Source organism: Rhinichthys klamathensis, unplaced genomic scaffold (assembly GCF_029890125.1).
Source record: "Rhinichthys klamathensis goyatoka isolate OS25496 unplaced genomic scaffold, OSU_Roscu_1.1 h1tg000231l_1, whole genome shotgun sequence".
NCBI lineage: Eukaryota > Metazoa > Chordata > Actinopteri > Cypriniformes > Leuciscidae > Rhinichthys > Rhinichthys klamathensis.
In genome coordinates this window covers 1418370-1445790 of record NW_026606755.1, presented here as the reverse complement: position 1 = coordinate 1445790, position 27421 = coordinate 1418370, and the positions used below count along the sequence as shown (strand labels likewise).

General features: G+C 37.4%; 1 protein-coding gene across 1 annotated transcript; it reads right to left on the bottom strand.

The window, feature by feature from the left end:
- Window positions 1-446: 446 nt before the first annotated feature.
- bcap31 (B cell receptor associated protein 31) lies at window positions 447-26275 on the bottom strand. Its single transcript, XM_056265301.1, has 8 exons — window positions 26134-26275; window positions 24864-24972; window positions 24105-24205; window positions 23193-23337; window positions 15919-16054; window positions 6743-6872; window positions 4993-5093; window positions 447-773 (listed from the first exon to the last, which is right to left on the bottom strand). Exons 2-8 carry the CDS (start codon window positions 24953-24955, stop codon window positions 735-737), a joined length of 744 nt encoding a protein of 247 aa, XP_056121276.1. The 5' UTR covers window positions 24956-24972; window positions 26134-26275; the 3' UTR covers window positions 447-734.
- Between the last annotated feature and the right edge of the window lie 1146 nt (window positions 26276-27421).

Genomic DNA, 27421 nt, shown 5'->3' with positions numbered 1-27421 from the left:
CTGGAGGGATTTTCTTTCTTAAGTGCATATTGGGTGTAAAGTGTTGGGTAGCCTATAAATCAAAGATCTAAAATTAACCAAGACATGCATCTGTACTGAAACCAAATCTCCATATTCAAAGGAAAGATCGAAGCTTTCCCCCATATGGCAAGAAAAACAGTTCACTAAAATGCAGACAATTAAAGTTTGAATCCCAAAACTTATCAGATTGAAAACATCTCAGCTAGAATATCTAAAGTGTTTCTTGGTCCTTTTATGGAAACAAAAGGGCCTCATGTATGAATCCCAAGCTGAATGCATTTGTGTAAACTGTAAAATCATGCTTATGTAAAACATTGATTTTAATTCAATGTGACAATTTACGTAAGAGACATTTAACCACAGAAATTCACCCTGCTTGCGTTTCGTGGATGAGGCTCAATGTACCTGACATACAAACTGTGAAATCAAGAAATTAAATGTAATATTCATGTCAGCAGATATTCAATTCTAAACTGACATTTTATAACCACAACTTTGGAAATAAAAATTAAACACCAGTTCAAAGTTCACAGCAAAAACGAAAGAAAAAAAAATGAAAACCCTGCACAGACTTTAAAGAATCACATGGAAAGCACATTAATGACGAACGGAAGCCTGTTCTTACACAGCCAGAGGAGTGATGCGCAGCCCAGCTGAGCTGCTATCAGCCAATGAGGATGCAGGAAAGAGAGCAGGTGCATGATGGTCTTCGTTCAGTCTGACTTCTTGTCCTGTTGAGCGTCACATTTGGCCTGCGTTCAGAGACAGAGCAGAAAGATGAACATCTCCAACTGACGGAGATTTGCATAATCCTGTGAGATTTAGCTGGTGCTTTTGAGTGGCTGACATGACAAGAAATCTCAGTAGTGTCATGCTATACTTTATTTTAGAACATTAGACTATACTTTAATCATATTAGACTATATTTTCATAATTTTGAATAATCCTTATACATGTAGGTTGTAAAAGTGTGTATTAATTGAGGACTATTTTTGAGTAAAAATTCATTGGTCACCACAGGACCTTTCAAAATAAAGGCAAAAGAGTTATTAAAAATGGTGAAAATCTTACCATACGCAAGCACATTCATACACAAATATATGCATTTCATTTATTCAAATAAGAAAACAGATTTAAATTTCTTGAATGGTGAACTTTAAAAGCAAAGATTTTTCAGATTGTATTTTTAGGGCTGTCAAAGTTAGCAAATATAATTTTTATCTTAATATTTTTTAACTCTCATACTATATACACTACCGTTCAAAAGTTTGGGGTCGGTACGATTTTAAATACTTTTAAAAGAATTCTCTTCTGCTAACCATGGCTGCGCTTATTTGATTAAAAATACAACAAAAATCTGTTATAGTATTAAATATTATTCCAGTGTAAATCAGCTGTTTTCTGTGTGAATATATAGTAAAGTGTAATTTATTCCTGTGATCAAAGCTGAATTTTCAGCATCACCAGTGTCAGTGTCTTCAGTGTCAAATGATCCTTCACAAATCAGTATAATATGAGGATTTGATGCTCAAGAAACATTTATTATTATTATCAATGTTGAAACAGTTGTTGGTCCGTCAGTTGTACAGTTTTTTGGGGGTTTTTTTAGGATTCTTTGATGAATAGGAAGTTCAAAAGAACAGCATTTGTTTGAAATAGAATCTTTTGTAACATTATAAATGTCTTTACTGTCCTTGATAAATAAAAGTATTGATTTCTTTCCTCCAAAAAATAAAAATAAAATTCTCACTGACCCCAAACTTTTGAACGGTAGTATATATATATATATATATATATATGTCCAAAAACATTTCATCTAAAGGTGATGATACACAGGGCAACTTTTTGAGCAATGTTGCTGGGCAATGTTGGCGTCAACGGGCAACCAGATGAGACACAATGGGAAAGATAGGAAAGTGCCCAAGCAACAATCGCTCGGCAAGATTCCCCAGCAACATTGCTCAAAAAGTTGCCCTGTGTATCATCACCTTTACAGTGATGTCATGCAATGAAAATGACGAGATGGGCTTTACAGTGCTGTGTATGAAATCAAGCACCTGGTTGCCGTTTGCTGAGCGTGTAACGGTAATAACTGCAGCAGGTGCTCATGCGTCTCAGTCTCTTATGAGCAGCTGATGTGTGTGTGAACCAGAGAAGCCTGTCTATCAGACTCCCACCCTCTGTGTCTCACATACACACACTTGAGGAGACCACGGCCGTCACATTAATGTTTCCAGGAGTCGGCTGACAAGGGCAGACTTCAGAGAAATTGTTTGTATGTTTGTTTTTAACGCCATGCCAGCTTCTGAGGCTATTTTCATTGTGAGAAGCATTTATGGTAAAGCTATATCAGATGGACTTCAGGGAAATAAAATGGAGTGATTCCCTCGCTCGAGTGATTAAAGTGTGAACGCCCACCACACACCCGCTTTCAGGTGGAGAGGAGAGCATGTGTAATTCACTTGCTTTGCAATATTTACTTGCAAATATATTTTGCCTAAAGATTATAGTTTATTAAGGTATTGATACATTGGTCCATATAAATGGTCAAAATGAGAAAGATTAAACATCATTCCTTTGAGAAACATTGTTGAAATGCAACTATGGTTCTATATGCTCGTGTGTGAAAACTGACTCTCAACATGTCATTTTAGTAACAGACTGATGACAGCATGTGTGAAATTTCGAACTTTACTAAATATACTGATATCAGTTTCTTTTAAACTGGTTTCACTGTAGCGTTCACACTCTACATGCTAACAGACGCCAACTGGACACGTGCCAGTGGTGCCACTATACACTGCCTCGCAGTTGTGTGTGTGTGATGCCTAAAATATCTCTGAGATTGCTTTTACCAAGACTATGGATCTCACACTTTAATATACAGTAAGTGTAAGATTACAGCATTACTGTAGCTCTAACGGTTGAGCATAGTCTTTGCCAGGTCATGGATTTGATTCCCAGGGAATACATGAACTGATAAAATGGCTACTTTGAATGTATAAATCGCTAACTGAACGCAAATGCATAAATTTCATTTACAGGGAACAGTTTGGGGGGGGGAATGTCTAACTGGTTTGTAAACATAACCAGTTAGACATTCTGTTCTCAACTTTAAAATATATGCTCTGGCTGAATCCCAATCTGCGTACTCTACCATTCAAAAGTTTGGGGTCAGTAAGATTTTTTTGTTAACACTTCAACACTATTTCCATGCTCAACTTTAGACATTCTACTAACTATTAGTAACTTTGCAACTCTCATTAGAGTATTAGACGGTCTGCTTGACATCTGCTAACACTTTATTTTGATGCTGACTAGAAGTAACTTTGCAACTACACGTCAACTCATGTCAACTTTTGAATGCATCTGGCACAATATATAGGACAGATAGTACCGTACAGTATGTGAAGTGGGATTTAGTCTGTGATATTTGTCAGCCATTCTTTAAATAGTGTTATACCTTTAAGCCCAGTAAAAACAGATGCCACAGAAGCTTTAGTGTTCACTAGCTGCATTATAATATTTGCTTTCAGCCAAAAAAAAAAAAAAAAAGTCTCGCCAAATCAGGGCAGACGGGAAACAGAAACTCAGAACATTCAATGTGGTTTGATAGGTTTACATTTACTCATTTCTCAGATGCTTTTATCACCTTAAATCTTCAAAAAGGCATAGATTTTATCAGTGTGCGTGTCCTTGGAAATGACCCATGACCTCGCCTCAGAATGACAGGAACGCTACATGAGCTGCAGGAACAGGTTATTCTATCTGTTCTGATGATTTAGATTAGAAGATGACACTGCTGAGAAATAGCCTAGAAATCTAGACGCACCCTAGCGGCAGCAAAAAGTATTTTGGAGCAAAGTGTGGTCTAGCAACTCTCCGTTGGCATTCGAGCTGGAAAAACCAAACTCTGGTCAGGCCAATCACATCGTGTATAGAGTTGGTGGGCGGGCATAATGACGGCAGAGTTGTGACGGTTCCACCGCGTGATTTCCATAGGTGATTTGAATTCCCTGCTACTTGAAAACAAAGAAGACGCTGCTGGCGAACAGCGGTCTTTCGAATCGGCTTTGGCCGCGACTCTGGATGATTTAGAGTTAAGAGAACGTCACTTAAGTCATTCTTAAAAAAGGAAGATGTGTTCGGAGTTTTGACGATCGGATACGGCAAAAGTTTAATATATCGACTAGCTCCGCTGGTGGAAAAACGCACAGGACTCACTCAGCCACAACCGTTCGTTGCTCTGGTTGGTTGTAGCGCTGTCCTATTGCATGCAGAGGGAATTTGAAAGACAACCGTTTATCCCGCCCCTCGGATTGAGGTATGCCAATTGGGAGTTCCCAGACCTAACATCTTGATGTAGGTCTGGCTTGCCAGGCTAGCTGAGAAAAGTAGCAATCCAAATCATAATGAGCTATCAACTTGGGCAACATTTTTCGTTTTCCTTAACGCTAAACAGTAAGGTAATGAATGAAAATGGAATGGGATGGATCACCCAAAAAAAAAAGAAAGAGATTTCTGTCATTTACTCATCCTCAAGTTTCCATAGTACTTTCAGGTTTCCCCATTCACTTCCATAGTAGGAAAAAAAATACTATGAAAGTCAATGGGGTCCATCAACTGTTTAGTTACAAACATTCTTCAAATAATCTTCTTTTGTGTTCAACAGAAGAAAGAAATTCATACAGGTTTACAACATCTTTAAATGAAACGGTTCATTGAAAATGACGGTTTTCACAGCAATGAATTAGACTTCAAACTCGCAAGGGATTTATGCCAATGAGGTTCAGAATAAGAAATAGAATAAATGTTTAACCAGAGACTCGCCACGTCTAAACTCACATACTTGAGATGCACTTGAGGTGACTTCAGGTTTCACTTCAGTTAGGGTTCTGCCTCTGCAGTCTTTGTAGACAGCAGAGTTATGATGGGAAAGATGTTCGAGGTGTGACATGCGTGAGCTCTGACCTGCAGTTTGGCGTGTTCCTCCAGCAGACGGTCGTACTCTGTTGTGAGGTTCTCGGCCTGCTTCTTCATGGCCTTCACATCACTGTCAGACTTCTGAAGAGCTACACACACGCAACCAGGTTACATTAGCATCACAGAGTCAGACCTTTGACTTTCAGCAGAAAGTCTGGTCCATTGTGCAAACACTGCCCACTTAGAGCAAAAGAGACCATGTGATAGACGTACTGTAGGCTCAACAAGGCTCATTTATTTATTAGACTCAACAAGGCTCATTTATTTGATCAAAAATACAGTAAAAACAGTATTACTGCGAAATAGTATTACAATTTAAAATAACTTTTCTATTTGAACTCATTTTAAAATATAACTTATCACATGATTCTTCATGAATCATTCTAATATGCTGATTGGCTGCTCAAGAAACATTTCTTATTATTATCAATGTTGTTCTGCTTAATATATTTGTGGAAACCTTGATTGATTTTTATCAGGATTCTTTGATGAGTAGAAAGTTCTAAAGAACAGCATTCATTTGAAATGGAAATCTTTTGTAACATAAAAGTCTTTACTGTCACATTTGATCAATTTAATGCATCCTTGATAAATAAAATGATTCATTTGTTTAAAACAATCTTACTGACCCCAAATGAATGGAAGTGTATAACACTATTCATTTTATTTACATGACATTTAAAAGGCGGGTTGATCTGAAATCTATTACTAAATTAAGAAAATGACTTCATTGCAAGCTCTCTGACAGCTTTTTGTGCACTACCCTCAAAATGTGCTTTGGCACGAGATGACCCCATCACCCTATGGAGATCTCGTTAGGAGGTCATCAAAGGGTCATGAACGCCTAAGCACTGTCTAAATACAGTGTAGATGTGGAAGGAGGCATGGGAATCCAGCTTACTAAGCTCATTCCTCAGTGAGGAGGAGTCTTGTTCAGCTACAGTCATCTTGTGTTGCTCACTGCAGGGTCACCAGAGGGGCCAAATAATTTTTCTAAACTATGAATTATTTAGATTTACTCTGTACCCACATTGGGCAACATGAAATCAAAACTGAAGCCAACTATGCTACCGTTTGAGGTCAGAAATATTTTTTTAAAGAAACTAATACTTTAATTCAGCAAAAGTGACAGTAAAGATATTAATAATCTTATTATAAATGCTTTGAACTTTCTATTCATCAAAGAATCCTGAAAAAAAAGCATCAGTGGCCACAAAAATATTAAGCAACACAACTGTTTTCAACATTGAAAATATTTTTCTTGAGCAGCAAATCAGCATATTAGAATGATTTCTGAAGGATCATGTGACACTGAAGTAATGATGCTGAAAATATCATCTCAGGAATAAATTACATTTTAAAAATATATTCAAATTAGTGCTGACAAATCGATTAAATCGCATCTAACATAAAAGTTTGAGTTTATATAATATTTAATATATATGTACACACACGTGACTTTTCTGTTGACATTTACAATGGAATTTTTTTTTAATCAATATCATCACAGGCCGCCTTTCATGATCTAAACAAAACCTGATGGATAAATAATTATATTGATACTAACAACCTCCATGAAGAAATTTGTTAATTTGCCAAACTTTAGGCCATTTATGCTCACCAAGCGACTTGATGCATTAATATAGAATTCTTTTTTTACATATGTAAACAGCAGTGGGCTTAACAGAGCGGTTCAGTGTACGAGTGAATCAGAACCATTCAGTAGGCCTAACGTTACCTTTCTTGGTTGCGTCGAGTTCATCCTTCAGTTTCCTGACCTCTTCTGTCAGATTTTTCTTATCTTCCTCCACACCACCCTTGGCCTTCCCACCCACTTCAGGCACTTCAACACCCGCTTGCCGCAGTTTCTGTTGAAAAACAGTCAGTCTTTCTGTTAGTCATCTCATGTAATATTCAATTATTTCTCAATAATTGTTCCCTGACAATATCGAGGGTGTAGATTGTGATGAAACGGTTCATGTCAACACAAGTGGCTTTCACAATGGGTAGTTCTAGGAACTAACCGACAGGGCGATTCCCAGAGAACTAAATGTCTTTTTTCTGGTTGCATTCACACCCACAGTAGGAACTCTGAAGCAAAGTAACGCTGCGTTCACACCACAAGCGACAAAGCGGAGGGCGGGCGATTTCCAGCGACACGAGCAACAGTGATCGTTGGCGACCGGATGGGGCGTGTCCGGCGACGCGATAAAGTTGAGACAGAGAATGATGGGCTTTGGTTGAGACCATAGACAGTAATAGAAATGGACACACACAGCACACACAGATGATTTCAACGGAGGGAGTTGAAGCCCAACATGGGCACTCACTTCCTGATAGCCAAGCGTTCTGCGCAGGCTCAAACTGAGCTTGACGACGTAGTTGTCACGTGAGCAACCGTTCTGACCTTCTAGTAGCTGTGCCGGGACAAATCTGAATTGAAATCTGAAACAAATCTGTTGTTGAAATATTTTGTCCCGTTGCTTTTATGAACTCTCTATCTATGGGCTTCTCCCTTGACTTTATGCCTCCATGTCCACTCGATTGCCTCATAGACAGTAAACGATTGCCTACGAGCTTCTACTTCTGTCTGTACGGTAATTTCTCTACTGTGCGACAGAGCGTCCAGTGGTTATGACGCAATCGTTAGCCTATTTTTACAAGAATGGCTTCTACGGGGCCATAACGTAAGATACAAAGTAATGGAGCCTTTTATACATTGTCGTGTTTCTTTAGAAATAAATAATGGACAAATGGAGTCTTTGGACGCCTCAGATGTAAAGTTATTCACTGTCAAAGTGACGCCAAAATGAATGGGAGTCAATGGGATGCTAACAGCAGGTGATAGCCAGCTACAATGGCGGCCCCCGGAGGCAGCTTCAACTTCCGGCTGATGGATTACCCCCTTGGTTAGTCTCAGCCTCAGACATCACGCCCACGGAACGTTGGCTATACGTCTAATGCATATGGTACACTTAACTGGAAACACTTCAGGAATGTCGAAGTCGTCATCTGATTGGTTGAATTTTATCGGATTTCCGGGGGGCGCGAGTGTCGCGTTTATTTTCGGTCCGCCGGGAAACAAAACGCAGATGTGTGAATGCGGAAGAAAAACTGTTGTGTTTACATGAGTGACAATGAGCATTTATCAAGATCAGCTAAACGTAGGATTCTCAAAAGTATGCGAGGTTCACGGTATAGACTCTTGAAGTTTTCTTCTCCTTCTTTGATTTTCTATGCTGACTAAATTGTTGCACGCTGGTCTGTTGTTGTGGGGACATACCCACGCCCCGAAACGTGACGCTGAACGAAACGAACTGTAATTGGTTGTTTTACATGTCGGTCAAACGGCCTTATGGGCGGGCCTTGGCCAAAGAAAGCTGCTATGAATTCCAGACCTTCAGTCGTTAGTCTGAAGGTCTGGCAACGCGAGACTACCCCTTGGTTGAGACCGAGAGAATGTCTGTCTGGTTACTTCCGGTTTCTGGACTGGCTGCAGTAACACGTCTCTGTCCATGCGGGGGCGCTCGCAGGCGAGTGCAGAATGAATGGGAGTCTATGGGGTTTCACCCCCAGAAATCCACTTTTCTCAGGATGTAATTTTTTGTCAAGTAATTTGAAAGTTGCATTCAAAAGGGAGGGCTAAGATAATACACTCAGCTGAAAAATTGCATTTTTAAGTTCACTTATCTGTTCTAAAAATTCGTTCAAAAATGTGATGACGTCACATAATAGCAGAATGCTAGCGTGTTCCGGCCAGCAACGGCCTAACCTGTAAGAAATCGAAAGGACATAAGTTCATTCGACTTTTGGCCTATAATCTATATTGAACTTGCGGAGTCAACAATAAAATCTGTTGATTCAACAACAAGCAGGAGAAAGAGATACATTTAGCCGTCTAGCTCCATAGACTCCCATTCATTCTGCACTCGCCCGCGATCACCTCCAGTGGAATTCTAATGGAACTATAACCAATATGATACACAATGGGGCTAATAGGAAGTGCCAAGGCTCTCCGTTAGACGGGCTCTGGTTGAGATCTGTTTTTAACTTTATGCAAATTACACCCAATTCGCTGATTTCACACAGCCGCCATTTTGAAATGGCTTCGGTGGGAAGAAAACCGGAAGTGCCGCCTTTAATCATAGGAGAGTCGCGAATGCGATGGCGTATTGTTGTGTTTAATGTAGAAATTAGTTATTCTAAAAATGTACATACATTTCTTTCATACTTTAGACTATATACAGTGAAATTCATTTATAAATAAAATTATTTTTTTTTAGATATAATTCAGAACGTAAAAAAAGAAGCAGGAACGAACTATATACATCCTATATTGGATATTAACATCCAATAGTGTAAATCGCGGCAGCAGCTTCAGGTTGGTAGTCCAAGGCATTGTTGTTTATCTGTACTTCCGGGGTTCTTCCCACCGGAGCCTCGCTTTCGATTTCAAAATGGCGGCTGCGTGAAATCAGCGTATAGGATCAGTGGAGCGCGCGTGATCCGTCACTCTTCAGTGCCGAGTCCGACCGAGGCAAGATGAATGAAAACCTAATTTTAGCAGTCAGAAACTGTCCTATAATGTATGTCTCATACGGTGGTACTCGCCGTGCTGACTCCAAGCCTGAATGGTTTCGTGAACCCAGATAGGCCGACATTTGCCGTTTGCTGCGATGGCAAAGAGCACTCGCTGTTTCTTGTTCATCTTTAATATTATGCATTTTATGTACTGATTCCATTTAGACTTTTCCTTCCTAAATGTTTGGTTTTAGCGGCAAGAAAATGGATTTGTTCTACAACATTGAGTACCATCCATGAATGTCACTCACAAACATTACTAGGCAACCAGTAGTGGGAACCCCCACTAGCGACCTCACCGCCAGCCACCGGCGACAGCGACAAAGTCGCTTGTAGTGTGACCGCAGCGATTGTTGTTGTGACTTTTATTTTGACGGCACTGAGAATGCCAGAGCCTGAACACACAGTGCTCCCATTCGCAGTCTTCATTAGATTATGATCTGTTTAACAGTCCTGTCTAATACGTTACAAATAGAACTATTATATAAAGTAAACGGCTTATGAAAAAGTATTAGCGTTTTCCGTGTGGTTGATGGCCAATGTCGCTAACTGAGCAGAAATACAATGATGTTTCGCTTGGTCTCCTCAAAGTTGCGTTGGATTTTCTCCTCAGCATAAAGGTTGAGAGGTCCATCTATCATTTTTTCCCCATGTTTGTAGAGTTAGTTCGTGGAGTAAATAAATAGGTTATAATCTGTGTGTACACAGCAGCTTTTAAAAAAAATGGTGCATGCCCATTACGCGTGCGTTTGGCCAATCAGCGTACAGTCACGTTACTGGTAGTTCCTATTGTGCTGGGTTAGACGGTGCATGCCCAAAAGCCGTCCCTAGAAACTAAAATCGTTCCCAGTTCCTGCCGTGCGAACACACCAAAAACCGGGTACTTCCGCCATTAGTTCTAGGAACTATGAAAAGATTCCTCCTGTGCGAATGCTGTCATAATCAAACCTGTTTCATTTGGTAATGCACGGTATATTGTGCAATTTGCAAGTTCCATACTGCATTTTCAGGATGGGTTGCAACCCGTTTTCTGATGTTTTCAGATAAACATAAGGACAGGAATTTAGCTGTAAGACTTGGAAAACATTTCACAGAAAACCCAATCATCTGTCCTCTTGGCTCAACTTTTAATGGGACAAATGACAGTTTCACAGGCCATTCATTAACATAAGTTACGGAGAGAACAAGTGCTCTATTTTCCATGGATTGTTAAAATTAGGTTTATAAATGATCTCCATCTGTGTCATCATCTTAGGAGATTCAGTTAGTGAGTAACCATCATATGTTGCCGTTCACATCTGACCTGCCATTCCTGCTACAAACAGAAAACATTCTCTAGAAAGATTTTAGCCTGTAGACTCAAAACACCAGAAAGCTACAGAATAAATGGTCCGATCAAATCAAACAACATAAGCAGTTAAATACAATACACTCTAACAGCAAAATCGAATTTAAATACTAGTAATAAAATAACTTTATGCTAATTATCTACCAATAGTACACAACAGCTTTTTTTTTAAAGCGTGTATACTAAATGGTAGGCCTTGGCTTCAAATATTTAGAGATTTTTCTTGTTTGTTTTATTGATTATTTTATTGATAGAGCCAGTAGGTAAGTTTGGACTTTAATAATAGTGGCCAGCTTACTGCACACTGCACAGTGCACACTTAAATACTATTTTTATTTAAACAGTAAAAGAGTATGCAATATGCAAATGTATCACATGACCTCACCACTTCGCATGTTTAATTTAGCAAGTAGCATCCTATTATCATCTCATACAAAAAGTAAGGAAACAAGGACATCACAGCAGATATTCTGGTTTGCAGTGGAAATCAGTTGGAAAAGGTCAAGATGAGTGCACTGCATTGTGGGATACAGCCACGTGTCATATACTGCACATTTTGACAAAAATAGCAAGTCCCAAGACGTCGTCAATATTTCTGTTCTCCAAGGAAGAGAAAGTGTAAATGCTAAATGTATATATCTGCTAAAATTTTACTTTGACTAAACACCACAAAACTGAAATTTGATTTCAAGAGGTCAATAATAAACATGAACTGTCTGAAACTTCAATAATAGTCAAAGCTTACTCAAGTCTGCTTACAGACATGCTGTACTCTTGTTCCGCTTACAAATTAACACATAATGCCACGAGGAGCATTCTTGTAAGAATGTCATGAAAGTTTCTCATATGTGAAATGAGTCTCTGTACATGTTCCACAAACCATTAAAACCTGACTGAGTGAATATTTTAATGCTAAACCACTCAAGTTTTGCAGCCCATGGCACGTGGACATTCGGAAATGACCCCTTGTAAAGTGAGCTGGACAAGGGTACAAACCCAGGGGAGTGTTTTAAATCATGTCGCACAGGAGAAAGTTGTTTTCTGGCCCCTGGGAACAACTAAATCTGGGTCAGATGTATTTGAAGACGTTTCCTGCAGATATATTAAAAGGAAGTTGAAATACAACTGAGGTACAAACACGAAGCTGAAAAGACAACACTTAAATTGGACGTAGAGGAGAATGGTGTAAGGTGCAAGCTGTGTTGACCCCTAAATCTAGGAAATTAGCGACACCGGTGGCCATTAAGTGCACTGCAGTCAGCAACTCATTGCTCGTGTTCGCACTTTCAGGCAAAAAATCAGTTTATGGACTTTCATAGACAAACTAGGAGGTTGAGGAAGGTCTAATTTTTTAAGTTTCGTTAACAAGCTGTTCGTATATACAGTGCCCTTAAAACCTTGATTAAAGCAACACCAAGTAACTTTTCCTCTGCGGTCATCACAGGTTGGAAGCGGAACTGTCGTAAATAATTTAGCCTACCGCATCCTACGGTCGCACACACACGCACATGCTCAATGTTTATCCAGCACCGGCTTTGGAATCATGATGACAATTCAAAAGCTACCCGGCTGCTAGGTATCTTGCATGTAGTTGTAGTCTACTGTCGAGTACGCTCCACCTATCGGCAATTGTAACGCTTGCCGTACAGCAAGTCAAATTTGTAGTTTTCTTATGTCTCATTCGGACTACAGAAACGCGACCCGATCTGGCAATCTTACATAGCGTGGATAAATCAGATAAAGGACCGCAAAGCAGTGGCATAAGTGCATTTCACCATGTCACGACTTGATGAACCACTGAAATGATTTTGAAAACATTATTTTAAGGTTAAAAAATCTTACTTAGTGTTGCTTTAACATAACTGGATTTGCTAAAAAGTAAAATGCACAAAGTGTAGAATATGATCCATTCCAACCCCCAAACCCTCATGAAAATGATCAGTGCTTTATTACCGAAGGAGTCGTCTTGGCTAATTGGATTATGAATATTACAAAACTACTTCACGTAACTAATAGCTGCAATATAACTTCATTTTATGAAGCAGAATCATGCAAAATTCATGATCTTATTCTCACTTGATTAAATGTGAGAGTGCTTTAACACCTGCTTGGGGACAGTGATGGAGGATGGATTGACCCTGGACAGAGATCAGAGATCAATACAGGACCTTTAGGGGGTCACGTGCTGTTCTCACCTCTTCCCATTAGCATTTACACATGGCTTATGCACTCGCGTCAAACAATAATAACCGCAGCAAAATGGATCACAGAGCCCGGTCAGGTCATCTGACCCTGTTCAAGGACACGCATCCTGCCCAGACACTTCGAAAACACAATGAGATTTACAGGCCTCATTCTGCTAGAGTCAAACTTCATTTACTAAATTGAAATATTCCATCATCTGTCATTCGGTATGGCTTGTGCTCTTGTTTATGGTGCGCTCTGTGGTGTTATAACATGGTAGTATGCATTTGTCCATGTGTATGATGATAACTCACGTGTTCCATGCTTCTGCATGCAAAGATGAAAGCGGTGACCTACTGCACGTCAGCACTGTAACTGAGCCGTGCGGTGCTGATCTATCCCAGCATTCTCCACGCTCAGGCATCTACATACTAACAAACTACATGTGCTAAAGACAATAACACAGCATGTGATCACTGTATCTAGGGCTTTAATAACTAACTGGACATGCATATCCAGGAAATAGCAGTGTTTGCAAATGGCATACCACATTCCAACTGCTGTTTTGCCATTGTTGTGACCGTCAGTGCATGTGTTTGTTTCTCTTGGCTACAAGAATCAAAAGGCATGGACATACTGAAGTGTAAAAGTGGCTAAATATGCAAGGAAGACCAATGCAGGTGAAATATTAGAACTTAAAAAATATTAAACAATAATTAGAAATGACTTAACAACTAACTGAAATAAATATTAAAGCTATATAGAATTAATTTTTAAAAACACAAAACTACTAAAAATGACAAAAGCAAATAACAAATTTTAATATTAATTTTAATATATTAATATAAAATATTAATAAATACTTATAATAGTATATAAATAATACAACTAATAATAATTGCATGCATGAAACATGCCACGAGATAACAATAACTAGACTCTGCTGAGAAATGTAACGCTGTTAATTTTTGTTTTTAAATGATCCTAGTTAGTGAATTAACTTTGGCATTCCTAAAACTAAAACTAAATAAAACTAAATCAAGTCTAACAAATTAAAAGAAAACCTAAACTAATAATTATAGAGAAAACTAAACTGGAAATAAAAACAGAAATAATAATTAAATTAATAATTCAAAACTATAATAACACTGTTAAACGTGCAATGAAGGCTAATGGTAAATTTTCAAACTTAAATCTACTTAAAAGTCTAACACTTACAAATCTACTTATTGCAGAATATGCACTACTGTAATTGTCTACCAAACAAAGCGTGAACTGAGCCTGTTAACCAACTCAGGCTGAATTACCAACAGAAGCTTAATACTCAGGTTAAGAGATTTAGAACAAACCCCACAATGCTCGAGAAATATTAATACAGTGCTATAAGAATGATTAGTTATTGAAATGCAGCCATGACAAAGTTTGATGATGTCAAAGCTGCCACGAGCAAACGAGTGTCATCGGTGGTTCTCTGACAGTGTGCTGTTTTATGTGGCGTCTGAACGTCATATATATTCTACCCTAAAGACACAGAATAACACTCGGCACTTTCTCCTTCCACTGAATTAGAAAAGGCCAGCCAATGTGGAAGTGATCTAATGAACTGTTCCCCTCTACATTGTTTGTGCTGCTAGTTATTTTACAGATGTTAACTATACAAATTGGTTGGCAGCTCCCTTGAATTTCCCTGGAAGTCCGTCAGACGCAAATGAGTTTAAGTGCCTCAAGGGCACAATGGTGAAAGCTCATCCTCACCTATAACCTTTCAGCTACTAAACCACTAAACCAAACCCTAATTAAAAATGTTATCAACTATGACTTCTTCACTAAAGTCAAAATATTTTCATATATATATATATATATATACACACACACACACACACATATATATATATATATATATATATATATATATATATATATACATACACATATATATATATATAATATTTTGACTTTACTAGTGAAGAAGTCATAGTTGATAATATCTTTAAGTAGGGTGAGTGAGTATATATATCCTATTTCTTATATTTCCTAAATATATTTTTAAATATTTTTATAACATCTATTCTGACCATAAATACATACAGAGGTAAATATACACTGCTATTTAAAATTTGTGGGTCAGAAATTAATACTTTACTTCATGGACACATTCAAAAATCAGCTTAAGATTTGCCACCATAGGAATAAATTATATTTTAAAATATATTCAAATGCAGAAAACAGAAATTCTGATTCTAATTCTAGACATAATGTGAAACACTGCCATCTAGAGGAAAGTGCAAAGTCTGCAGCACTATGATCTCGATATTGACAGTGTCTCTGAGGACTGAGAGATGGATAACACCTAACAAACCAGAGTGACACATGAGAGCATCATATCATTTCTAATGAAGTGCATGTGGAATTTTAAATAAAGCACAAACAGATTAGCAGTCATTAAAGGAACAATTCATCTCAAAATTACAATTCTGTCATCATTTAGTCACTCACTTCAATGTTTCTTTTTTGAATTGAAGGACTAGAGCATCTTACCAACTTCTTTTGTGTTAGTCATAGAAATGTAGTCATAGACAACCACATGAGGATGAGTAAACGATAACAGAATTTTTATTTTTGGGTGAACAGTTCCTTTATATAGCACATTCATCCTGGCCACACTTCCTGTAGTCACACCATTGGTCATTAACCAGATACCAGGTAAAAGTCACAACAGCTTGGAAGCCTTTGGCGTCATGAAAAAGCTTTAGTGGACCGGCACTGCCATACACAACTCTCTCTCTCTCTCTCTCTCTCACCTCCTGCAGTTTCTCATTTTCCTCCATGTACTTCTTCGCAGCATCGTTTGCTCCCTCCGCCTGCTTTTTAAAGGCTTCATTAGAGGCCATCAGTGTAGCCTGCTGAGACAGCAGTGTGGCCAGACGTCTCAACAGCCTGGAGGGAAAACAACAACATCAACTCAGACACAAGTGGATTTACTAAACAGTCATTGTGTATCTGATCATTACGCCTCACCGCTGCAGCCTACACTGCATTGCACTGACAGATTTTTTTGGCATAATTAGTAGTGCTTGCAAAGTCAAGAATCTCTATTACTATTATTTGAACAAACCCCCAAATCTAAACATTGAACTTCATTGCGTAACTCGTTCCACACATTTGTGCTTGGACATGAATGATTCCTTAAGATTTGGGGCTTGTTTAGCATAATTTTCACTTGCCAGAAAAAAATAAAAATCCCAGATATGGACCTTTGGCATATCTAGAGACCAGAATATCATACAGATTTAGGGCTGAGTGCTTCCTTTTGACCACATAGCAACTATCCAAAAGGCCCTATCAACAGCATAGCAATCCTTTGGTTTACAAGTACTACTTTCCCCCGGTTTCACAGAGAAGTGAAAAAACTAGTCCCAGATTAAAATGCATGTTTGAGCTGTTTTAACTGAAAGCAACTGATATATCTTAAAATATGTCAGTGCCATTGTTTTGTTTCATGATGCACATCAGTTATGTTTTTTTTAAGGCATGTTTATAAAAGCTGCTTAAATGCCCTAATTGAACAAAGGCCTAATCCTGGCTTAATCTAAACCCTGTCTGTGAAACCAGACCTTTATGTTATTAAACATGGATTAAATATTAAACACTCTATAAGCCTCGTATAAGGCATTTCATGTAGAACGTTTGTATAGAATTTACTTCAGATTTTTTTTTCTCTAAAATACTTTATACTGTAATAACTGTAATATATACAGTTGTGGTCAGAATTAATGACACCCCCGGTAAATATGACCAAAAATGGCTGTAAAAATAAATCTGCATTGTTTATCCTTGTGATCTTTCATTCAAAAAATTTGCAAAAATCTAACCTTTCATTGAAGTAAAAGAATTCAAAAAAGAGTGTGTGGGTGGGGGGGGGGGGGGGGGGGGGATTCACATTATGAAATAAATGTTTTTCTCCAAAACACATTGGCCACAATTATTTAAATACTTTTTGCAATCTCCTTTTGCCAAGATAACAGCTCTGAGTTTTCTTCTATAATGCCTGATGAGTTTGGAGAACACCTGACAAGAGATCAGAGACCATTCCTCCAGATCCTGCAGATTCCCAGATCCATGGTGCTTCTCTTCAGATCACTCCACTCATCAGGTCAGGGAACTGGGACGGCTTCATTTTGTGCTCCGTAACACATTTTTGTGTTGATTTTGATGTTTATTTTGGATGGTTGTCCTGATGGAAGATCCAACCACGGCCCATTATAAGATTTCTAGCAGAAGGCGTCAGGTTTTGATTTTTTATCTGTTGATATTTGATAGAATCCACGATGCCATGTATCTGAACAAGATGTCCAGAAAAGTATGCCCACAACATTAAAGATCCAACGGTATATTAAATTGTACACAATGGGTACTTTTTATCCTTGTGTGCACCAAACACATCTAGCGTGTTGGCTGCCAAAAAGCTCTTTTTTTAGTTTCATCTTCTGACCACAGAACCCTGTGCCGTCTGAAGATCCAGTCGTGTCTGACAACTGAATTTGCTGGAGTTTGTTCTTGGATGAGCGAGGAGGATTTTTCTTGAAACCCTCCCAAACAACATGTGGCGATGTAGGGGTTGTTTGATTTTTTTTTTGGTAGACTTCTGACCCCAAGACTCAACTAATCTCTGTAATTCTCCATCTGTGATCCTTGAAGAGTCTTTGGCCACTCAAACTCTCCTCCTCACTGTGCATTAAAGGGATAGTTCACCCAAAAATGATAATTCTGTCAGTAATTACTCACCCTCATGTTGTTCCAAACCCGTAAGACGTTCGTTCATTTTCGGAACACAAATGAAGATATTTTTGATTAAATCTGAGAGCTGGATCACTCCTCCATAGGCTTCTTAAGGGATCGAAACTGGCCGGCCCAAAAGTTATGAAAGACATCGTTAAATTAGTCCGAGTGACTACAGCGGCTCAATCTTAAGTTTATCAAACGACGAGAATACTTTTTGTGCGCAAAAAACAAACAAAAATAACGACTTTATTCAACTATTCATTTCCTTCTCTGTGGGCCGTGATATTTCACTTAGTGAAACTACGCAAAGCTTCTAGGTTGTACGTCACGCATCACACACATGACCAGCGTCGGCCAATAGTGAGCGTGTGTGTGACGTGCAACACAGAAGCTTTGCGCAATATCACTACGTGAAATATCACGGCCCACAGAGAAGGAAATGAATAGTTGAATAAAGTTATTTTTGTTTGTTTTTTGCATACAAAAAGTTCTCGTCCCGTGATAAACTTAAGATTGAGCCACTGTAGTCACTCGGACTATTTTAACGATGTCTTTCGTAACTTTTGGGTCGGCCAGTTTCGATCCCTTAAAAAGCCTATGGAGGAGTGATCCAGCTCTCAGATTTAATCAAAAATATCTTAATTTGTGTTCCAAAGATGAACGAAAGTCTTACGGGGTTGGAACAACATGAGGGTGAGTAATTACTGACAGAATTTTCATTTTTGGGTGAACTATCCCTTTAAGACAGTATAGACACACGTCCTCTTCCTGGCAGATTCGTAACAGCTTTAGTTGATTGGAACTTCTTAACTATTGCTCTGATGGTCAAAATGGGGATTTTCAATTGTTTAGCTATTTTCTTACAGCTACTTTCTATTTTGTGATGCTCAACAGTCTTTTGCTGCACATCAGAACTATATTCTTTGGTTTTGCTAATTGTGATGGATGAATAAGGGAATTTGGCCTTTGCGTTTCCTCATATTTAAACTGCTGTGAAACAAGTCGTCATAGCTAGGCAATTTCATGTTCCTAGTCACCCTGGTGTGCTAAAAAAAAAAAGGTAAATATTAATAGGAATATACTTCAGAGATATATAACTCATAAAAAATTCTAGGGGTGCCAATAATTGTGGCCAATGTGTTTTGGAGAAAAACATTTATTTCATAATGTGATTTCCCCCCCCACTTTCAATTTCTTTTATTTTTTGCAATTTTTTTGAATGAAAGGATATTTTGGGAAAATTTGGATAAACTATGCAGATTTATTTTTTATCATAATTACCAGGGGTGCCATTCATTCTGACTACAACTGTATATATTGAATTTCAGAGTATGAGTACTTTGGCACACACATAACTACATTTGAATAACATATGCCTCATTTTAACATGCAAATCTAAAAGAGACGAGTCGATGTTGAGCATAGACGCCTGTATGACATTTCTATGGAGTGCAGGAATAACATCTGTCCACTTCAGGACAAATGTTCAATCCAAAATCAGAGATCACTCCTGAAGCATGCGTAACACTTCTAGGAAACATCAATGTTCATTAATCACTGCCGGCTGGCAGCACGACAAAAAAGTGGGTCCCACTTTATATTAGGTGTCTTTAACTACCATGCACTAACATTTAAACTAATCATTTGATACAATGCACTTATTGTGTACATACATGATTTTACATTGTACTTATATTTACAAAAAATTTCTACATGTAATTATAGCTGTAATTAATTTCTCTATAATTACACTGTTGACCCTTCCCTTACTTACACCTTAACCCACCCTTAAACCTACCCATACCACCAAACCTGTCCCTAACCTTACCCATATCCCACCTCAAGTGTTTCACAATACTACATGAACACAAAAAGTACATAGTACTTTTTTTTGTTGTTGTTGTTGTAAGTACATAGTAGTTAAGAACATATAAAGTGTGATCAAAATTACATAAACAAATTAGTCACTACCACTTGACCATAGTCAAATATCAAATGGTTTTTGCCATTTTGGCTATTCTCCTCACCTAACATGGTCAGTCTTCTAAAATTACAATTTCATAAAACCAGATGAGCTGAGAGATGCAAGCTGATGACATCTGAACCGTGTGCTTGAATGCAGAGGCTAAAGGCGGCATGCATTGCATTCATGTCAATGTCCACATGTGTAAAAGGGTTCAAGGTTTTGTTAAAGGCTGTTGTGACCATAATGCAGATTGGTTAAACCATGGACAGCCACAACTTGCATAAATGCAAGAGAAGCTCACACCTTGATCAAACGCTCTGCATGAGGTAACAAGGTGATCTGAGGTGACCTGCATTCACTTTAACCTATTCTGTGCTTTAAACATTTTTATTGGCCAAATATGAGGCATACAAGTAATCCATTAGTGTACATGCTTATACAGTACAGACATGTTAAACAAAACAATTAAATATATATATATATATATATCAGAGAATATATATTGAATGCAGTTGTATTTTAATCCTGCTAACATTTTCTTCTTGCTTTACAAATATGGAAATATAGAAATTGTCAGGTGCAAGTGGGGTATGACAAATAAACTTAATTCAATATGGTAGCACTTTATTTTACAGTCCTGTTCCCCATGTGCATACTATGTACTCATTACAGTAATTACAATAACTGGGTAATAACTAGTAATAACCCTGCACCTACACCTAACCCCTGTAGTTACCTTACATTACCCAGTAAGTGCATGTAAGTACACGTACTGTAAAATAAAGTGCAACCTTCAAAATCTATTATCTGAAAACAAGTTATTTTTGCAGTGTTTTCCGTCGTGTTGCATTAATCACAGAACAGCGATTTCCACCATACATTGGAAATGTGTGGCGCCTACTGCATCATAACACGCCTGAATCACATGTCAAACTGTCATGCGCTGCTTCAATCACCTTTGTGGCATCTGTGCGTTTGCTGCCAAGGTGGAAGAGGTCCATTTTGTAACAGGAGTCATGGCCTTTCGGCCAGTGAGAATGCGATGAACACTGGCTAAATATAATACCCGTCACCAGTTGCTTGATCACATGTCCTGCAGCTGTCCGTGTGACTACGAAAACGACACTCAAGCCCAGCAGTCAGGGGAAGTAGTATCGCTAATGGATGTAGTAGTCATCCAGCAGGATATAAATAACATGCCATTCAGAGAAAATATGGTGAAACCCCTGTAAGGAAAAACTATGCGGAGCTAGGAGACTCTTAAACGTTGCGTATAGTGCGCAACAACGAACCGGCCAATTGGGCTGCGAGAAGTTAAGTACACATGGATGAGGTTTGTGAATGGAAAGAGTGTGGGGGACCCCTAACCGGCTCAACATAAGATTCTTTCCATGTCTACTGTAATATAGCGACATATTCTGCTCTCTGTCTGCCTCACACGTACACAACTCATTCACCTTTCATGACTATAAATAAAGACACTGTCTTCTCCAATAAGGTGGAGATGCAAGATAAATCTGTGCTAGTAAAATTAGTAAGCTTACCGGCATGACAGGCGAGTATTTTATGCAATGCAAACAGAACATTATTGCCTCTGCATTTTCACTTTCAGTGTGGATAAATAAGCAAAGCAGGCCAGGAGTTAATGGTAGGTACTGCATGCTAAAATAATGGTTTTGGTTAGATTGACTCTTGAACTATAGCAAACAGAAAACATACAAAATAATATCCAACCATGTTTTTCACACACTTAATGTGTATGACTTTATATGACCTTTTCCAGTTGGCACTGGTGCTAATCTGCCATTGTGACTAACATCTTGTATGGAGCATAAGCAGTTTCTCATGTCTCTTAACTAACTTTAAGGGGGTCATAAAATGCATTATCAGATCTTTATATGTTTTTTGCATAAATATGCCTTAATATTTGTGAAAATTTATTTCACTCATAAACACTTCATTTCAAGAGGCATTAAATCTTTCAGAAATGCAAGTAAACGGCCACGGCTGTGATTGGCCACCTCCATTAAATGTGTCATGTATTTTGATGCTCAAGATGGCCGTTGCTTTAATAGAGCGGTAATTGTTAGGCTATATAAATAATAGTTAGGCTATAAAACAAACTACACTACGGTCACATGACTTCAACGTCATCCTCCCTAAGCTTTTTCACTCTATATTCTCACTGAAAGTTGAGATAGAATAGTTTTTAAGAGCGTGATTATAAACACGTGACTGTGAAAGTGGACTAATGAGTAAATTAGTTTTCACAATTTCACAACCCGTAAAAGAGTTTAAAAAAAATTACGAGTGGGGTATAACTGATGCACTTTATTTCGTAGAATAAAGCGTGAAAATATCTTGAGCTTGTGTTAACCACCGACATTATGTCAAGACATTGACTTTGGGTTAATGAAACCGGAAGTTTCTGGGTTTTGGGATTCCTGTTAGCACTCCATTGCATACTAAAAAGTTGTGGATCATGTTTAAAAAAAAAAGAGTCTTCTGAGGATTCTATATACTTTTTAATATAAAATATGCACATGGTAACTAATTAGCATATTTTAAATTATAAACAAGCCTCGTTTATTTATTGTCATATGAGAGAGTTGCACCTGTAGTAGTTCTACTTAAGTTTATATACTTTTCATAACATGACCTGTAATATATGTAAATAATATAACCTTGATACTATTTGAACTGAATATCACTGATAAACATTCTAACTGAACATTATTTGTTTTGCCACAAGTAATCTATGTGTCTTGAATGTCCTTGAGTCGGTGAATGGTATCATTTAGTGACAGATGAGGTCAGCAGTGCTGGGCTTGGCTACATTGACAGCGGAGAAAAATTTGGCAAGTTGAGGACAAAACCTACTGAACGCAACCAGTAGTTGCACACCCAGGGTCCTAAATTAACACTCGGCAAGTGCTTAATGAGAGTGAAAAAAGGTGTTTGGTGAGTAAATACGTTATTTTCCAGCTGGCTGGTAACTTTAGTAGGCACTGTAACATAACAAACAGTCAAAATCAAACAACTTGCACATCTTTTTGAATACTCCTCTGGCACAGAACGTGCAGAACCCAATGACCCTGTTCTGAAAGGGTTCTGTTTAAAAGCTTATCCAGGAAAATCTGTTGGGAGCCATCAACTAAAATAAAGTCAGGCCGTGTAACTGATCGTGTTCAGGAAACCAGTGCCAAAGCGAGACATGTACATGTTAAGGTGGGTAAAATACAGAAGTGGGAGAGACCTGCGGGAGCGAGTGTCACAGAAAATGAGACAAACATGGCAAGAGAGAGAGAGAGAAAGAAAAACACTCACAAACACAGGAGAAGAGCGAAGCCGGCGATGTATTCGTTCCTCTGGGCCCTGAACAGCTTCATGTGGATGTGCTCGATGGCCACAGGGTTGTTGCTCAGATCCACTTTCTCCGACACACTGTATTTTCTCACTTCTCTAAATGCATCTGTAGAGGCAGAAACACAAACTTTGCTTTCTATTTTTCATTCATAAATCTAGTTCATTCCATGCAAAAGTCAAAGAGAGAATTTGCACAAATGTAATGTTTGTAGAGCTGTCAAAACGTACACATTAGCGATTAAATGTTTTTATTTTAATTATTGCATATACTCACTTCATATAAATTGCCAAGTTTATTTTTTATTAAAAATATAAATATTTTACAATATTATTAGAATTTATAATAACCTTTTTCTATATTTTGAAATGCAATTTATTCCTGTGATGTCAAAGCTGGATTTTCAGCATCATTACTCCAGTCTTCAGTGATCCTTCAGAAATCATTCTAATACATCTCAACATTTCTTCTTATTAATCTTGAAAGCAGTTGTGTGTGTATAAATAATATATCTTACTTTTAGTGTATTTTAATCATCTGTTATGACTAACTTTTTCATACTTTTCATATTTTCAAATACCATTTTTTATATAATGTGTATAATGTACAAAATTTGTAATTGCAGACAGTCATATGCTAATGAGCACATTATGGCATGAATACAGAGATTATATCTGAATGACCCGCTTTTGCAACTTAGTTGTAACAAATGGTCTGTGTGGACTGGAGACGGAGTGAATAGTATTTTTAATGATACATCCTCTTTAACATCATACTGACTTCATTGCCGTGTGTTGGTGTATGTACATTTATGCAGTGAAGATTGAAGAAGACTGCTTAATGGGAACAATGCGGTAAGGTGTGTTCAAGCTCACCTACGAGCAGAAAGACAAGGATACAAATGATGACGATGAAGGCAGTGTTTCCATATGTCGCAATGACAGTGACCAGGCGAGACTTGAAAATTTTGCTCCATCTACAAAGGCAAGACAGAGATAAAACCTTAATAAACAGAGGGCAAAAAGGCACATAAGATAACACTGATCTTTCTCAACAAGTCCAAAGAACATCATAGCGTTTACATTTCACAACACACTTAAAAGGGAGCACCAACAAATGTCTTTGAGAATATGTGTGACTCGTGAAAAAGACAAAAAGAAATGCTTCTGAGAGTGTTTCTTTGTGATTCTAGGAAAATGTTGTTTAACAACCTAACAACCTTTAAACTGATTGGAAGATCATGTGAATGCTCTCAGATTAAGAAATAACTCCCTCACAAGACCTTTTTTAAATAAAAGCATTGCACAGAATTTAATTATCCTGGTAGTGCTGGAATCAAAAACATCCAAATCAAAAACTAAATGCTCAGAGTAATTCATTTTTTAGGGCTTTAGCACAACAACATTATTTCGCAACAAATGGACACATTTCAGTACTGGCAATACTCTTTTAGGCTAAAGATCAAAAGATCTTTCCTGGACAGAGGCCAGTGTTGAAGAAAACTGGTGTGAGAGAAAAATGGATCAGAAGTGAAAGTTTTCAGAACCTGACGACTATCAGATGTTATTAAGATTACCACGATAACTATGTGGACTATTAACTTAACATGCATTTCAATAACACATGAAACTCACCGTTTTGGGGAGATGAACGGGACACATAGTAGTAGTATCGCAAATACCTCGGCATAAAGAAATGTAGCCACGGCTGTCCATTGAAGACTCATGACGGCTACCTGCAAGTCTGTGAGGACACATCAGAAGTGATCAGTGATTAATCTGATTAAATGGACATCAATTACCAGGCCCTGTGAACATAATGTAGCATAAAGCATGTGATCGGCACAAGATTTGGGAAACTATCCCCCAGTTTCACAGACAAGGCTTACTGGTAAACTAGTCCCAGATTAAAATGCATGTTTGAGGTGTTTTAACTGAAAGCAACTTGCACTGATATATCTTAAAATAAGTCAGTGCCATTGTTTTGTTTCAAGATGCACATCAGTAATGTTTTTTCTAAGGTACGATTATAAAAAGCTACTTAAATGCCCTAATTGAAATAAGGTCTAATCCTGGTTTAGTCTAAACCCTGTCAGTGAAACCAGGCATGTACTACGTCTTAACGAAATCATTGGAGTAAATTAAACTCCACTATTAGTAACTACTATTACTCACAAACTCATATTATTTTATTATCATGAAAAAAAGAAAAAATGTAGACACTCAGGTGAAGCTCATTAAATCATCAAAGTTATACAACAGCACCATCTTATGTCTATAAACAGAGAACCCCATGCAGACACATCTATGAGACACATATATGAGACCACCTGAGGTCTTTACAGATTGAGACATGATCAAAAACCAATGCATGTCAAATACAAGGAAAAACGTCTTAGTTTGGTAGTAAATCATTCAAACTCACTTGCTCACAGAGAGCAGGTTCGCTCATTAAACAGAAGAAAGCTAGCCAGACCAGGTATATTTAGCAAATAATTATTAATAGATTAGAATTTAAAGGCAGAAAATAATAATTTCACACCTAAATTGTTTTATAATCAAGGGAGAAATAAACATTTATTGACAGATCTTATCAAATATAACATATGAAGAACGAATTAAGTTACAAATGTATAGTCAAGAACTGCTTAGACTGACTAAAAATTAGGAAAAAAAAGACGTTATACTACTAGATAAAAATGGAAATATATCGGTTAAAAAAAACTGTGAATAGTAGGCATACATATGTCAACAAACTTACATACATAAACATGTCTCTGTCAGAGCAATACAAGATATAAGAAAATCCGCTGTGTTATTTGAGGTACACACACAATTATTCACATTCATAAGAGCTCTGATTTGACTTAAGAGAAATTAAATAAATAGCTGTATTAAAACTTACAGAATGTGAAGTAAAATCAGTAATATTCGCAGAAAGGCCTGCAGGAATCTGTCAAAACTTCTGCTGCACCCTAACTCCACTTCACACTAATGTACTTCCGGTATACGTGCCAACTCACTCTACGGCATGACAACTTCCTGTGTCGAAGCCGGGAAAATGCTAGTGTAAAAGTCCCTGTTCAATAAAATAAAATACAATACAATAATATATATATATATATATATATATATATATATATATATATATATATATATATATATATATATATATATATATATAATTTTTTTTTTTTTTTAAATAAAGTGTTATAACAAATCAATTTCGAAAAGTTTAATTCACTCAAATGCTCTCTTTAAAATGTGAACTGTTCTGTTGAAAAATGACACCTTAATCAAGGAATTCTTGCCAGATTCAAAGATCATATCAGGTGAAAAATGTGGGGAAAATTAGACCAGGGATTTTGGGGTTAAACCCACTCAAGCTAACAATATTATAACATAATTTTGTATTAGCAACAAGGCAAATCACATTCAAAACCATGTTTATTCCAAACACAAATACAACAATAATATTGATTAATCTTCTGAAATTATTAAACATTTAGTTAAGTTTTAGGTCTCCTCACTTGGATTGTGAAATGATAAGGCAATTGTATGTTTACAAGGTTGAAATATAACCACTGCAATTCAGTCACTGCATTTTACTGCTGCTCAGCCAATAATAAAAAATAATAATCTAGAATAGATATTTTTAAAACAAAACTTGTACAGCACGGTGATATGCATACACGATATGTTTAGATCAGAAATGCAGATTTTGTACTCTAAAGAGGTGAACTAAAGTTCCTTGGCATATATATAACATGATAATATAACATGAAATAGAGTTTCTGAAGTGCACTGTGGAGAAAGAAAAGTGTGCTTGATTATTTAAAGTATATTTGAAACTCATAGCACAGCTGAAATGTTAAAGGCACTAATACACAAAGCACCAATGAACACGATATGGCAAAACACTTATTAGTAAAAAAAAGCAAAACTACAATAAAAGAAGAAAGAAAATATTTCATAATAAGGCAGCAGCTTCTGAATTCACAATTTGATGAGGCCACTGAAAAAAGTAGCCTACTTTTCCAGTTCCAGCATACAAAACGTAAAAATAATATAATATAATATTACACCTTCAATCGATGACAATATCAAATGCATAACATTATGATAGTGAGGTATCAGTATAAATATGAGGTTTCATAAAGTCAATCAGCACAGTGTAGTTTAGAAGTACGATC